The 15,493-nt window shown below is 39.6% G+C and overlaps 4 protein-coding genes and 1 long non-coding RNA gene across 6 annotated transcripts; 3 read left to right on the forward strand and 2 right to left on the reverse strand.

The window, feature by feature from the left end:
• Positions 1-309: 309 nt before the first annotated feature.
• LOC135502123 (coiled-coil domain-containing protein 74B-like) lies at positions 310-7,858 on the reverse strand. 2 transcript variants are annotated; one of them, XM_064794712.1, is made up of 9 exons: positions 7,834-7,858; positions 6,671-7,177; positions 6,262-6,363; positions 5,940-6,008; positions 5,560-5,664; positions 4,240-4,372; positions 3,704-3,872; positions 3,336-3,493; positions 310-3,045 (listed from the first exon to the last, which is right to left on the reverse strand). In XM_064794712.1, the coding sequence occupies exons 2-9, from the start codon at positions 7,041-7,043 to the stop codon at positions 2,889-2,891; spliced, it is 1,266 nt and encodes a 421-aa protein (XP_064650782.1). In that variant the 5' UTR covers positions 7,044-7,177; positions 7,834-7,858; the 3' UTR covers positions 310-2,888. The 2 variants fall into 2 exon arrangements, with proteins under 2 accessions (XP_064650782.1, XP_064650790.1); XM_064794720.1 differs by lacking the exon at positions 5,560-5,664.
• Positions 7,859-9,398: 1,540 nt separating this feature from the next.
• LOC135483539 (large ribosomal subunit protein eL36-like) lies at positions 9,399-10,551 on the reverse strand. Its single transcript, XM_064764507.1, has 4 exons — positions 10,523-10,551; positions 10,091-10,192; positions 9,787-9,921; positions 9,399-9,520 (listed from the first exon to the last, which is right to left on the reverse strand). Exons 2-4 carry the CDS (start codon positions 10,181-10,183, stop codon positions 9,446-9,448), a joined length of 303 nt encoding a protein of 100 aa, XP_064620577.1. The 5' UTR covers positions 10,184-10,192; positions 10,523-10,551; the 3' UTR covers positions 9,399-9,445.
• Positions 10,552-11,065: 514 nt separating this feature from the next.
• LOC135483953 (uncharacterized) lies at positions 11,066-12,205 on the forward strand. The gene is made up of 3 exons (XM_064765028.1): positions 11,066-11,151; positions 11,405-11,591; positions 11,958-12,205. The coding sequence occupies exons 1-3, from the start codon at positions 11,066-11,068 to the stop codon at positions 12,123-12,125; spliced, it is 441 nt and encodes a 146-aa protein (XP_064621098.1). The 3' UTR covers positions 12,126-12,205.
• A 510-nt stretch (positions 12,206-12,715) lies between these two features.
• Positions 12,716-13,529, forward strand: LOC135482663 (uncharacterized). Its single transcript, XR_010446251.1, has 3 exons — positions 12,716-12,780; positions 13,028-13,169; positions 13,455-13,529. It is a non-coding gene; the product is annotated as an uncharacterized LOC135482663 (long non-coding RNA).
• Positions 13,530-13,779: 250 nt separating this feature from the next.
• Positions 13,780-15,422, forward strand: LOC135483954 (uncharacterized). Its single transcript, XM_064765029.1, has 4 exons — positions 13,780-14,036; positions 14,319-14,621; positions 14,977-15,265; positions 15,414-15,422. The coding sequence occupies exons 1-4, from the start codon at positions 13,780-13,782 to the stop codon at positions 15,420-15,422; spliced, it is 858 nt and encodes a 285-aa protein (XP_064621099.1).
• The last annotated feature ends 71 nt before the right edge of the window (positions 15,423-15,493 follow it).

The raw sequence follows: 15,493 nt of genomic DNA on the forward strand, positions 1-15,493 counted from the left end.
TTTGCCTCAAAGAAGTGGAAAACCTTGGGAGGGATTTTTCTACAAGTAGAGTTCTTGACCCTACCTGTTCCAATGCTCAGATGGCAAAAGGGTAGGATTTAAACTGCATACAAGGATTTTCAAATTTATATCCCCTCAAATATACTTTGTCCTTCTTTCCACAAGTGTGCCTCTGAGACATGTCTGTCCTTGACATATCCTTGACGGTCCATTATGTTGTGGGCCATTCTTCCTTGCTGTCACAACCTACTTTAACTTGGTCGCAGGGGTAAAGGAGTAAAGTAAAGGAATAAAATCTTATTTTTGACACAAAATTTATTATGTGATGAATCCAGAAAATGAGGTGCCGAGCATGGTCCTGAATGATTACACAGATATCTTAGATGACTCGTAACACTAGACCTCAATTCTAAAAAGCCTGCAATCTACTGTGGACTCAGGCAGGGTTGACACCTGAGGTAGGCCCAGAATTTCAAGACTGATTTTAAGATGTTTCAAAATGCTGAAATTTATAAGATTTTTCCTGAAATTAGGGGGAACCATGTCTGGCTGCAGAGTAAAAGACAAATGCCAGTCTCCCAACAGCTAACAATGGATTCCATAGTGTTACCTACCCACATTTTCCACTGTGACGAAATTAGTAATATGATATACCCAGCCTCTACTCTACTCGCAGCTGAACTACGTAGAGCAACCCTGCCACTGTCCACACACAGGACAGTGAAGCATCAAAACTGACTTATCTAGGCCTAGGATTACTGTCTATAGCTGAAGATTAACATGAATCTGACACCAAAGCATAACTCTAGCACACAGGACAACTCGTCAGCCTCATAGTTAAAGACCTTCTTACTATACAATCATATTCATGCAATATATACAAAACATATACATCCAAATCTACAAGTACACTCAAATAACAAAATGTGATTTTTTTAGAGGATTCAGGATGAAGACATCAAACAGTGTTCAACAGTCACTAACAGACATGTGCTCTGAGTGTCACAAATGATTCTTTTGAAGACACCAAATGGGCTGGTAGTGCATGGTAGTAGCATTAATCCAGCATTCGTCTGTGCAGATTTTCATCTAACATGTCTGTGCAAATTTTGTAATATCTTGGTGGTAAATAACCCCCAATTTGTGATCCAGTCATGAGTCACACTGTAGTTAAAATAAAAAGAATACAAGGCTCGCTTCTATATTTTTGTTGAAATTAAAGTGTACAAGCAACAAAATAAAAGTGTACTTATGAAGTACAGGTCAAAATGTGCACAAGATGACCAAATAAATGTACACAACATGTGTACAAAAGTCAAAAGGTTTAATATTCTGTATAATCTGATCTTTATCATCATATGCATGTACAATCAAACGTCATGTAAGTACAGAATGAAAAATAGCTCTGTAAGAAAAGTGGCTTGTGCCTATAAAACCAATATGTGCAGGGACTTTACAGTGCAGAATATCACAACGTGTTTTGGAATCAGAACTAAATAGCAGTGGATTCACTGATCAGCCAAGGCAATTCCTCTAGGGTTCAAACAACATTATACATGTACAGCAAAGGGAAGTTAATTAAATCTTTACTGAAACCACTCCATCAATGTGGCGCCTAAGAAATTCTAATTTTGCTTCGGAATGAGTCTCACAGGTGGTTGATTCAGGACGATTTCTGTCTGGCTTTGAAGTGAGAGAAGTAGACCTATAACTTTTGATTAATATACATTTTGACGGACACAGACTTCAAGGAAATTCCTCATTCGATCATTCCAATTAAACCAGTACAACAATGCCAAAAATGGTCGCAGGATAACATAACGAAGGAAACTTTACAACCTTCGGCACAACAGCATAAGAAATGAACCAGAGTGAATGCTGAATTTAACTCAACAAATATTACAAGACAATGTGGACTTGTTGGTGTATTTATAGTGAAATACAACCACAGTCCTGACCATAATGAATAAGGCACATATTGTGAAACATAAAACAACAAAATTCAGATTATATTATGTCAGTTGTGTTGAAATGACTTTGCAAAAAACCTCAACATCAAAGTCAAGACTTGTCAAAATTTGTCCTTGTCATTTGTCCCCATAAGAAATCTGATAACTTTGGGGAAAATATTTGTGCTTGTGTTTAGCAAGAACTTTACAAATTACAATTTGTCGAGAAATCTTTAGGAGATGAAGTTATTGAATTTTTATTGGATTTTTTTATAGAATTTGTACAAAGAACTGACCCGATATATGACTGTGATCAGAGAATAAAGAAAACAGCTGTCCAAGGATTACAACGGTAGTTTTGAATATCAGTCATCAATACTGCATAATCCACTAACAATTATCACATACAATTAACACGTACATGTATGCAGTAACCAAATTCATGTAATTACCATGGAAACACATACAAAACAGAAAATGGATGTATGTTGTACTGGAGAAAATCTCACACCTTTAATAACTACGGTCTCCGATTGGTTTTACCAGTGTTCTACATTTGTTTGTTTGAGTCCAGTGTAGTTTGGGTAGCTTCAAAGGCCTTTGACAATCGTAGACATTACTTTTGTCTGTGCCACATGTTAATAGAAATACATTTTGTAAACACTACCGCTCTACAGTTCATTTTGTCAGACTATGATGAAATCATAGCTCACTTTTCTCAAATTTCGATAATTTTTTTTCCCTCATGGTCATAGACATAGCTTTGCTGTTTTTGAAAATAAATCATTAGTAAATATCATAGTGGACCTTTAGTAAAGTCTCAGCCCCAAGCTTTAGGTCACAAACTGCTTCATCCTTAAAGATATAGTCATTCCACAGTTGCTAAAGGCTAAAAGTGTTCCCTCCATCCTAAGAATAACTCTATCCTACATTATGAGATCATGGTAAGACTTCTTTCCTCAGCCGTGCCTTCTGTAATATTTGTGTCCTTTTCTTCCTCTCTGCTGCTCTGTTTCCTAACGTCTGCCGCATGGCTGGGAGTTGCATGGCGTTGTCTGCTGGTGGGGGTGCCTTTGGAAGATAGGCTACATTCGGCCTAAAAGCAGAAATCAAGAGTCATGCAAGTATTAAACAACCAAGTGTCAAGGGATTATTCACAAGCCATCAACTTCGTCTGCCTGACCAACTCATTCTGCCAACTAGCAAAAGCACCGAGTAGCAACTACCGGTAGATCAATGTCTCATAAGACTTTGTCACGCATGTACTTTCTCCTGTCTTTACAAGCAATTTTGAAGACACTGGCAGAAGATCAGAGATGCTTCAGCTAAACAACCTATTTTTAGAATCAGTGAGTATCCTTGCAAAAAAATTTATACAGAACTTACATTTTTCTTGAAGGATTTTTCAGCTGTATCTTCGGAAGTTTGCCTTGTTTTCCATCTTCCTCCTCATCGGCCACATACGCCTTGGCGATGAGGTAAGCATCTGGTGTCCATTTTTGAGAATAGAGGACGTCCCTGAGATCAGATTTAAGTCGGCTCAGCTGGAAAAGTTAAAGGAACTGTCAGCTTACAATTAGGTGAAAATCTTCGCGCATTATGAGCTTAAGTTGGGCATTTGGTTAGACAGAAACGCAGCATGGTCTTGTGGTTAAAACTAAAGGTGTCAATACCGACATATCAGTTGTGAACTTGGACAAGTTTGACGCCGCAAAGTTTTCAGCAACAAGTCAAGAAATGAATTCCAAAATTACCTCATTTGACTGTTTTTCATTGAGTCCCTGAAGTTGTCGTATTATGGCCTCATAATCAGATGCAGATGGCTGCCTCGTTCCTGTAACCTGATTGGTCACTGTGATAGGATGTGTCGTCAAATCAACGTCTTCAACCGTCTCTGCGGCAGTAGACCCAGAACCAGAGTACCTGAAAGCAATATCACATTGTTATTGTTAGATCTGATATACAATGTAAAGAGACAAACAAGTCTGTACAGTACCACTTTACCATTAGAGGACATCTGAGGTGGGTTTCAAATATAGCACAGCATAGTTTTAGGGATACACGATAGCTAAGAAATCTAACCTTTCACATTGATTATTGTGTGGGCATCTACCGTTTACACAAGCTGCCACCTGAGGTTCCCGAAATGGCCACTTTAACTGACTGCCCATGCAACCATGCAGGACACCCTCCCTGTACCTACTTATGACAGACCCACAGTCTTCTAGCATATTACTTTTGATAATTTGCTGCAAAGGTAGCCCTGATTAGATGATCACAACATTCTTACTTCTTCGAAGACTTTTTCTGTTCTTCCTCCAAGACCTGGGTGAGATATATATTTTTGTTCCTGGCTTCTTGGAGCTGCATTTTCAATTCCTTGATTTTCTCTTGTAGAACGTACAATTTGGGTTGGTCTTTTTCTGAAATAATCAGGTAAACTTCAGTATTTTACTGTTTCTCTCCTCCAGAACTGCTAAGACTAAGAGGAAGGCTGTTATAACAAATTGAAAATAGAGATTTCATAACACTTTGCTGAGTGAATTGCTTTAAAATTGTTATACAATGCCAACATTCATGGGAAGATTGGCAATTTTAATTAATTCTACCGGTAGTGGATAATTTTGTAAATTAAGATTATTACCGGTATATGCATTGTGGAACATTATTGTTTCATAGCCCTTTGAGTGATGACTGTCTACTTGATAGTGTTACCATTCCACTAGCATATTTAGCATGATAGCATATTTCTGAATTTCTTCCAACACCAATTTTTGTCTGACCTAAATAAGTAAATGCATGCACAAAGCAAGCCAACGCAAGACAGATACATGACAATACTTATTCTCACATAGGTAATTATGTCTATTTGATGTTCGCACCTCCCCTAGGCAGTTTTGACACTTTATACAGGTGACATACAATTCGATATATGCCGGTAATGTAATTTTTTCCAGTAAGGTCTTTCACTATCAGTGTACTCTGCACCATTACAAGAAGGGAGGAGCATGTTTGTACAATTCATCCAATACCAATACCATACCATCTTTGATTGCAAATTGATTATGTCCGAGCTCGCTCATGAAATATTCAATTTACCCACTGAAGTAATTATGTGATAATCGTTATATCTACATCAGCCAGGAGTATTGATTGTTCATGCAGGTGTAAAACTAGGAGCATTATGACACAACAATGCAGTTTTAGTGGCATTAGATGAAGGATCTGAAGAACATGACCACTGAGGACCCAAGCTCTCCCCCACCCCACCCCACCATATAGATTTATTCATTCAAGCGACGTGACGAACAGGCAGACCATTTTGCAAATTGCGTAAGTCCACTGCTCGAAGTTAGAAGTTAGAAGTTACTGGAAAGCAGCATGTTTGTAAACACAATCTGTTGATTTGGATGAGCTGAGCTACATTTTGCTTTAGAAGTTTCAGAAGCTTATTATCCTCTTAAAATGAGTTGTTTTCTACGTATCTAAAATGCAAGTTTGCATAGGGTTGTTCACTTTGCATCATTTTAACTGAGAGATTTTAGATCATTGCATAGATATAACAGCAGGGTCCCTAATTTTGTTAAAAATAGTCAGACATTTGACTAACCACTCTTGATCGACCCTTCATTTGACAACTCAATGGTCTCGGATGCTGTCAATTCTGACATGTGTACATGTAGTTCAGTCGAGCCCGATTCAAAATCAGATGTTCCTGGAAAAACCGCAACAAGTATAGCACAAGCCATCAGTCAGGCTCCTACATACAAGTACATGTCGTGCGTACCATATAATATAGGTTGATTCTAAGGTTTAACCTAACTGTAGAAATCTACCAGTATCAGCTGTAGGGGAACTAAACAGTGACTTCTCCAAGAACTGACTACTGTCAATTTACCAAGCACTTGTTAAAATGCTTGCATTTGTTCAGGAAACCCCACAATAGTGACACTGATGAAAAGTACCATAGAAAGTCTGAAACTATCTTACCTGAGTCTAGTTTTCCTCCTCTAGCACTACCACCCGTCCTCGACGACTCCACTGAACTGGCCGATTTTTCTGCAAGATTTATAATTTGTGTCAGAAATCGTAAGAAAGTTGGTGCTATACGTAGACAGAACCCATAACAAGGTACATCAAATGTAATGACTCAGGTCATTTTTGTCAAAACAAGTGCTATATGCCCAGCAAGTTGTCATCTTTTAGGACACAGAAGTGTGCACAACAAGATACTACCATGAACCTTTCAACAAGTACTTATCATACGATAGGGAACACTAACAAGTGCTATTGCTCTTCCCAAGATGCTCACCTCTTTCCTTACTTCTTTCAAGTCGTTTCCTGACAATCCTACTAGCAGACTGAGGAGGGGTTGGCATGCTGTTCTGTTTCATTATTATCTTGAACTGCAGTTCTGAAAGAAATGGAAAATATTTTGAAAGCATGTACAGTATGTTTACATTTCTTTGCGATACAAACAATAACGAGGAAGACGAGATGCTTTTAATTTGTTTCATGATCTGCAAATACAATATATTTTTTTAGCAAAGAATGATGACGCAAAGATTTGAAGGTGTTGAATAAAATTCATTACAGATGGCGTCCGGGACAGTTACAGCAGAATTCTCAGTAAATGGAAATTTAACAGCACAGATTAATGAGTCAATCCTGACCTGAATTGACCCTTTTCTTCTCCAGTAAAACACATGATTTGTACATACCTTTATTTTCCTTTTTTAGAGCGTCTATTTCTTCATGAAGACTAGATAATATTTCAAAGTGTTGTTGTCTCAAGAAGTGGATACTCTTTTCTAAATGCTGTATCCTTTGAGATGGATTCATATCCTCTGGATTACTCTCCAATGAATTATCATCAGATTGGTTGTCTAAAGTGTCACTGAATTTCACACCATCATGCGTGGGAGGCAGTGGATTAAGTCTGTCCTTCAGGAAGGGCTTTGGGTAGCGAGATTTGTCCAACTTGCTAACCCTGGACCATTGTGGAAGCTGATTGGGTAATGGTGGAAGCTGAGCATTCATATCGGCAACCGCGTCTGGGACGATGCCGGGTCTAACTAACACCTCAGATGCCATGATGGTTGATTCATTTGAGCACCTTCTTGATATAAATCCTGATGTGACACCACGAGATTTTAATATCCGATGGAGATGGAGAACCGCCTTGAAACAATATATCCTTCACTCCTTACATACTGAAGCTATTGAATCTGAAAAACATGATAAATAATTTAATCTTCAATTCAAAGCAATACCGTACCTTATAGTTCTAAAACTTTCCTTTTGTATGGGCCCTGCCTCTGCATCTGTTACTCATACTGTCAAGTATTATTTTTGCAAATTTTGTTAATGTTATTATATAGAATTACTACTACCAGCTCGCTGGGCTATAGGCCTACTGTGAACTGTCACTGTCAGTAGTCAGTTACTCAGTCAGTGTCAGTAGCCTAGGCCTTAGGCCAGTACTGTACTTTCAAATGTGGTCTAGTATATACATGCATTAAACCATTCAATGCTTGATTTAAGTTGGTACAGCCTTCACAAGCACCTGCTCTCACAGCCAGCTATTAATAACTAGAACAACAAGCCATACTCAAAGAAAGGGACCTCACAAACTACATACACCGATACACACATTCCATTCTATAATATGCAAATGAGCTTGTTGCCATAGGAGTGGGAAGTAGGACAATTTTAAAGTTCAGTTTTTCGACAGATTACCACCATGAAATCAATTTGTTACACAATATTCGATTATTTGTATATGGGAATTAATAAATTTCTGCAATTTGGTCAATATATTTATTTTGAAATGGGGAAAAACAACCAAATAAGCAGAAAAACACGAAATACGAGGAATGTTTACCTCATTACCTCCAGCGCTCGAAGAGCTACAAAATAAATTGCGGTTGTTTCGCTCCCTCAACATTTCGCCCCAGATCGAAGTAGTTTCGCTCCCTTGGACTTTTTGTTGGGGATTGACTCTGCGACTTGGCACCTGTCTTGATAGGGAGCTCTTCGTTAATAGGGCTGGTGAGCGAGAAGACTCGGGTGGGGGGGGGGGTATATAGTTAGGATGATTGAGAGGACGGAACGCCGTCTCTTGTGACTTCCTCATCTCTCTCATCATGTTGTCAACACGGTGGAGCAGCCAGGACTGTCGGCCTGGCTGTGACTTCCTCATCTCTCTCACCATGTTGACAACTTGGCAGAGCAGCTTATATGTGTTGTTTTTTTTCACATACATTGTTCTCGTGGTTTACGGAAAAGTAGGCCTAAAATGTTATAGTGTCTAAAAACAATATTCAGTTAATGGAATTACACTTTTGAATGGTCCCGATTGTTCTTCACAGGAACCGCTTGTTGCCGACAAAGTCAAGACACTTACTAGCCGTTACCTCATGCAATTAAGTCCAATCAACTTAACGCCACGTTAAAAGATATCATCAACGGGCTAACGCCTTTTCAGGTTCCATATTTGCAATACATCCTGTGGCGCATAGGCGCATGGTACTCTCACCGAGGTTGGCATCTCGCGATTTCGCATTCCGCATCTCGCGGTTTGTAATAAGCCATCATTAATGTGACATCCGTTGCCGTGCATGAGCTTAATGGCAAGAAGGGTCCCGATGCTGTCCTAGGTACCTTATGACAAAGTAACAATCAAGCCCTGAATGTCAGGTGATGCTTGCTCCCTTTTCTCCCCCATGCCTTCAGGGTTACTTTTGAAGGGTGTACTCTGGAGGCAGGACAATGTCACATTCAAGCCGTTTCGGACTGATTGCTATGTTCAGGAGTGCATGCTTCCTTTCCTCTTACTCCTGCTTAATGGCAAGAAGGGTCCCGATGCTGTCCTAGGTACCTTATGAGCTAGATTGCATTCAGGATGTACCTTTCAAGGCAGGACAATGTCATCATCAAGATGTCGTCTGAATGTCAGAACTCCCACCCGAGACTCTCAAGGACCAAGTAACCATGGTAACAATCAAGCCCTGAATGTCAGGTGATGCTTGCTCCCTTCTCTCCCCCTTCAGGGTTACTTTTGAAGGGTGTACTCTGAAGGCAGGACAATGTCACATTCAAGCCGTTTCGGACTGAATGCTGTGTTCAGGAGTCCATGCTTCCTTCTCTCTTACTCCTGTGCGACAGGATGGGACTTTCAATAGGGAAAATTGTGCAATGGATTGGAATGTCTTTTCTGTCAATGTTTCAGTGCTCCGAGACAGTATCATCCGAAGTTTTGCCATAGCAGACATTCTCGTTCCAGCAGTGCGCTTCCAACCATCACACCGCAGGTTCAATAGCGTCTGAATCATGCTGCATGCTGATATAACTTACCAGCAGTCACCACGAAACAGATGCCATTGTGTGTGTTATGCCTGAATGACCTACTTCAGGGCAGTACAGAAGAGTAAAGACAGAAGACAGATATAGGACTTTTAAATTTATTTTTTTTACAATTTAAATACAGTTGAAATTTACTTCTTCCTCTGTGCCTGGATTACTTGTGCCATCTCCTCACGTTTCCTCTTGCCTCGGATGTGTGTGCCGAGCTGCAAGATAACGGGCAATAGATTAGTAAAGCATGGTGCAAATGAGCAATTAATATCTTGTATCTGCAGGTAAAACCAGTATTGAAAGACGAAGAGGGTTGCTTCGTTCAATAATTCTTGTCACATATTAGCATGATGAGTATTTTGGTTCTCTTCCTTGGATAATCGATTTATCATGTTATTGTTAGATGTCACGCTGACCCCACTCAATGCTAGAAACAGTCTAAATCCTTTGGCTTGATACAAGACGAACAAACTGAACTTACCCTCTTCTTGACAAACTTGAGTGCTCTCTTGTCCCTGGACACCCTCAACAACTCAATGCAACGTCTTTCATAAGGAGCATAACCGACAACATCCCGAACAACATCACGGATGAACTTGGCATGTTTGGTCAGAGCCTGAAACAGATAAATATTTCATGTTTCGAGGTCGAACCAAAAATTCAGATTATCAGTGATAAGCACATCAAGTCTAGACGGCATCGTAAGGCCTACTCAATATAATTTGACTGACAAGTCCTTCACTGCAGAGGCATACATCCCCCATGGGCCCATGGACTCTACTTACTCCCTTCCTCCTAGATGGACGTGGTTTTCTCACATTCTTGGTCACTTTGTGGCCCTTGTGCAGGCCACAGGCCATTTCATATCGAGGAGCCATTTTTTATTTCTGAAAATGAAATAATACAATTATCTTGGATCAGTCGATTGAGGGGCCGAGCCGAAATTTTGATACGAGAAGACCAATGTGATTGTCAGAACTTTTTGACTGTACACAAAGTACACGATACAGACTAAACGTACACACCGCATAGGATGGATAGGAATCCCACTCAGAAGTAGACGACGATGGTTCTAAATCTGTGGCTTTTTCTGTAAAACTAATCATCCGGATAACTTGTTACATATCTCTAGTTTCATTATAAGGATGTTTGGAAATCATTGACTGAACGATTACTGGTTAATTTAATGGATTATGATTTATTTTCATCTCACTCACCAACTCGTTTCTAATATGGCGTAAAAGAGGAAATGAGTGGGATTGTGGGTAAAAAAGTGCTCGAATGGCGGATTTTACAAATTGACAGATTCAGTTTTTCTGAACATTTAAGAGATATTCATGGTATATTAGTTCCCTGATATTGACAAAAATATGAAAAGACCATTCATAAGTACCTGCTGCACTGATATAATCCAAAAATATTCTGGTTCTCACCTTGATATCTTGAATAATAAACAATTGGTGTTTTAAGTTTAGGCGTTTGTTTATTAAATGATACATGTCATGATGTAGGGCTATACATCACGTACATGCATGCATTATGCCAAATGAAGTTCATCATCATTCTTGCATGAATTTCTTCACCTTTATGTTCTGTGTACACCTCATTACGAAAGACACGACTATATCAACTACGATGGACAATTTTGACAAAGACCAACAATTAACTTGCATCGGATCGGTTTAGAAAACACTTCCAGTGAATTTTATTTGTATCATCTTTTACTTCTTCAGCTTGCATGGAAGTCCTTCTGATCAGTCATGTCTGGTCCGCAGAATAACCTGCAAGAACAACTGGCAAGGTTACGGCAATCATCTTCATCTGGTGCTTCTGGTCAAGCCCAAAGGTACCTTTTTCTGCAATGCTTTTCCTGTAATGGATAATTATGCAATCACAGTACTCACACCATCCTCAGGTAGATAATATGACACAGAGCTTGGTTTAAAATGATGCATCAATAATATTAGTTTCTTTTCTTGATGCAGTGGGTCCTGCGTGAAATCTGGGCTGTGGCACATGAACACTCTGGTTTGAAATGGTAGCATGTTCAATTCTAGCTTTTTTGGATATGGTATTTAAAATTCCACTTCATTTTTCAGAGGATTTAAATTCAAGAAAGTTATAGGATCCTCTCTCAGTATCAAGAAGCCAACCACCACTAATCCTGTACGACCACCACCACATAATGACAAACCCAATTCATTCAACAAAAATCTAAGCAATAGTTCAAACCTGCCAAGTGGCCGCTCTTCCTCTCCAGTATTCCCTTCATCAACAGCTATCAAAGTAAGTGCAACATTTTTGTGCGAGAATTTAAGAGTTTTTCTAATCTAAGTGCTGCAGAGCCAGAGGGTGGAGGAATGTTATGACGTCAACTCAAAGTCTGACACAGCAATTGTTATATTGTGCTCAGCACTTTAAGATTTCAGAGACATCAACTTTAAGTTCTATTTCTTTTTCTTTCTAAAATTCTAAGTTAATGACTTGTGTGAAAGTTTAAAGCACTGTCTTTGATTTGAATAGACATACATATTTCACACTCAGATGAGATGTGTTCTTAAACAGATCATAAGGGGTGGCATTCAACACCGCCACACATAAGTCTGTGTGATGGTTAGTTCTGTTCCCATTGAGTTCTTTTTTCTGTTTCAGAATAAAGCAGCAGAAGTGAATCAAACCTCAATATCTACCTTCTTTGGGTCGAAGCCACCTGGTACTGGCAGCAATGGTCAGAGAGGGTCGTCTTCCTTCAACCCACCGCAGGCTAAGGTCAAACCCATGGCAGCTGTGGCACCCCATCGGTATGAATACAGTTCATAAGCTAGAAGTTCTCTCTGGACATTGTTTCCCATCGGCCGAGGCTAAGGGTTTGATTTAATTAATTAGAGCAAAAATGTCAATTTGAGAGATAATATGTGATGTCTATGTTTATCAAATTAATCCATTTAGCTGTACAATATCAAATTTGTGTTTCAGCAAAGTTTTGTAAGCCTTTCGTCTTGTTCATATTTTGTATCCTTCTTTGTTTCAGGGGTTCGGATCCAGTCAATTCTACATCCCGCAAGCCATCTGTTGCCAGGCAGAAAACTATAAACAGTTTGTTCTCTGGGTCTACAAGACCCAAAGCTTCAACAGTTTTCCTGAGTGATGATGATGATGATGACTTTTTACTACCCAGTAAGTGTTTTCTGGTGCATAAGTGCCACGCTGATTTGTCGTGTTCATTAAGCCCACTGTAAGATCCCCTAATGCAAATGGACAAAATTATTATCCTCGCTATACAGGCCTTGTCTCTCCAGTTGTAAAAGTCATCTTGAGGAGCACATAGTTCGGCTGCCATACAGTTGCCATAGGTTCAACTCGGCTAGGCAGTCTAATCACTTCCCCTTCGGTCCCTTTGCTCTTTTCAGGTACCCAAAGTATACTGAAGCCCAAGACAAAGACACCTCCTGTAAAGAAGAAGTCAGTTAATCAGGTGGGAAAATTGTGTTCTAACGTCATTCTTTCTACAGATCTGATCTGCTGTGATGACAAAATCTATGTCGACCTTTCTATTGATAATTGCAACTGAGTGTTACGCCGTGATGATGTCTTTTGTCAGTTTTAGAGTAAAAGAAATTTATCATTTTGTCTCATCATTTGTTCTTTCTGAGCAATTCATTGAATTTTTACAAAAGAATATCCGAGGTGATTTTAATTCTTGATATTATTCACTTTTTCAGGGAAGGCCGTCAAGAATCAACCTCGATTCAGATGAAGAGGAGGAAGTGGTAAAAAATCATGGTCCCACAAAGAAACGCCAGATAATCAGCGACGATGAAGACAGTGACGACATATTTAACAATGTTGACTTGGATAATTTAGGTACAGTTGTATTCATTCTTCATTACAGTCATTGTTAGATTGAAGTTTCTAACGGGTGTTGCTTTTGATGTCTGGTATCAAGATTCTTCTGGAAAGTTAGTCTTTGGTGCAAGTCAGGTTAGTAGAGCATCACGTGAAACAGTTCTCAGTAAATGGTTACTCCATTCATCATAATTTGCTCCCAAGTAGACCTCGACTGCAAAGCAAATGTAACAAGCTTTGATAGGTTAAGATGTTAATGTTAAGCTTGCTTCACTACAGTATACATCTCATTCTGCTCTTCAGTTCCAGAGCCAGAGCCTGTGAAATCAGACCAGTATCCACCCCAGACGCTGATGCTGTTTACAGAAGATGTGGATGAGGAAAAAGTGAGTCTTACTTGTGGCGACTGACAATCCAAAGAATGGTGACTCTCTTGAGAACATTTCACAAAGTGTCGAAATCATCCAAAACAGGAGTCAATCATGATCGACATAGTTCTTGTGCTTGTCACAAGATTTCCAATGAATGGTGATGTCAAGAGGTTTTGTCAACTACAGACTTTATCACTTTATTCGTATTATGCGTTGTTTGATTTCAGTCGAATCATAATCCGAATTCTAACACTAAAATGGATGTTGAAGATGCGCAGCCCCTGAGTGATGATGCCAGGGAAGACACTGACGAGACAGTCCCGCCCGATGATGTCATACAGGTGGACGAGACTTTGGCGCCAGATGGTATAGAAGAGGAAATCAATGACTTCATCACCATGCCAAGTCCGTCCCCTCCACCATCATGGGTCAATAACATGTTTGGTGGTGATGATAATTTCAGCGATGATGATCTAGAATTCAACTTTGATATGGATAATAGGGATGATATGAGGTAAGGTTGAGTTAGTTTGAATTAGCACCGCATTTGGCAGACTTGACTTAAACTTTAAACATTGACTTAAAGTGGATAATAGGTTGCTGACAAGATCCTTCCTGTACTGGGCAGGTACCGTCAGTTTCTGGGCCAAGACAACACTCATGTGATATTTCCACAGATATGACTTCCTTATTGTATCAGTTCAAAATATCAGATACAGCAAGCCATTGTTATAGCTGTCTAAACAATAAATCATTGAAATAACCCCTTCCCTTGTATACGGTTTTTGGTTTTCAGGAATTCTGCCCAAACCAATGCTGTCACTTGTATACAGGAAACAGAAGTTGACCCCATGGACCAGGAATACCAGAAAGGTCAGTCGGAGACAAAGGAAAGTCTTCCCCAGAAGTTTGAGGAAGAATCAATACCTGAGAAGCTGACACATCAGCAGGAGACTACCCAAGATCTCACAGATACTTTGAAGTCACATTATGATGTCATGGTGAGAATATGTAACATTGTGCAAGACCTCCCCACCTCTAAGTTGATGGCACTTGCTGGACCTGTTTTCAATGACTTGCAGAAATTGATTGATGCGAGGTAAGTATGTCATAAATTCTCCTGACTGATATTACAAAATTGTTACATAACATATTTAGGTGCTGGCTAGAGTCAGTCAGTTTTCAGTAACGAAGTTGGCTGTCCTAGAAAGTTCTGCCATAGAGCCCCAAAGGTGGCCAGGGTGGTATCCTTTGGCCAGTATTTGTCTCTATTCTTCATAAGGAGGTCTGATCAGAAGCACATGGGCTGAATCTGGTCTTCAAATCCTCATTCACATTGAGCCCTTTCTCTACCACTGACTCACTTGCTGAATAAGGTGAGAATTTAGTTATAAAAAAAAGTCAAGGAAATTTGGCAATATGAGGTAACGAAATGAATCTCAATTCTTTTGCAGGAAAGAGATGTTTCTTGTGCATTCAAAGCTCAAACAAACATCAGGCGAGCAACTTGTACAAGAAATTATTGCAGCATCTTGCAGTGATCACTTCCAACCAAATGGATATATACCTCGTGCTCAAAGTACCCCAGGCAATCTAGTGATGTGCAGCAATAACCACAGAGTAACAAATGGAAATACATATAGTAGTGACCAAAATGTGCCATTGCAGACAGTTCCTCACGCCCAGAGCACTCCAATTCATCAAACTTCCAACTGTGATAAAAATTCAAGGATGAAAAAGGGTGTTGGTCTCCTTTCGACTGCGAAGAAGACAACTCCGACGTTTTCGAGTCGTGTTAATCTGGTGAAAGACTCTCCGAATTATTTTGGTGGGGAGAGCTTCTATCTCGATGAAATTCAAGGACAAAGTCACAATTCTTCTCCTGCCCTAGTTTCCATGAAAACCTCTCCACTTATGGGTTCTAATCGCCGAGGTACTGGTGTTCTTAACAATACTAGAGATAAGTCACCA

The sequence above is a fragment of the Lineus longissimus genome, chromosome 2, assembly GCF_910592395.1.
Source record: "Lineus longissimus chromosome 2, tnLinLong1.2, whole genome shotgun sequence".
Lineage (NCBI taxonomy): Eukaryota > Metazoa > Nemertea > Pilidiophora > Heteronemertea > Lineidae > Lineus > Lineus longissimus.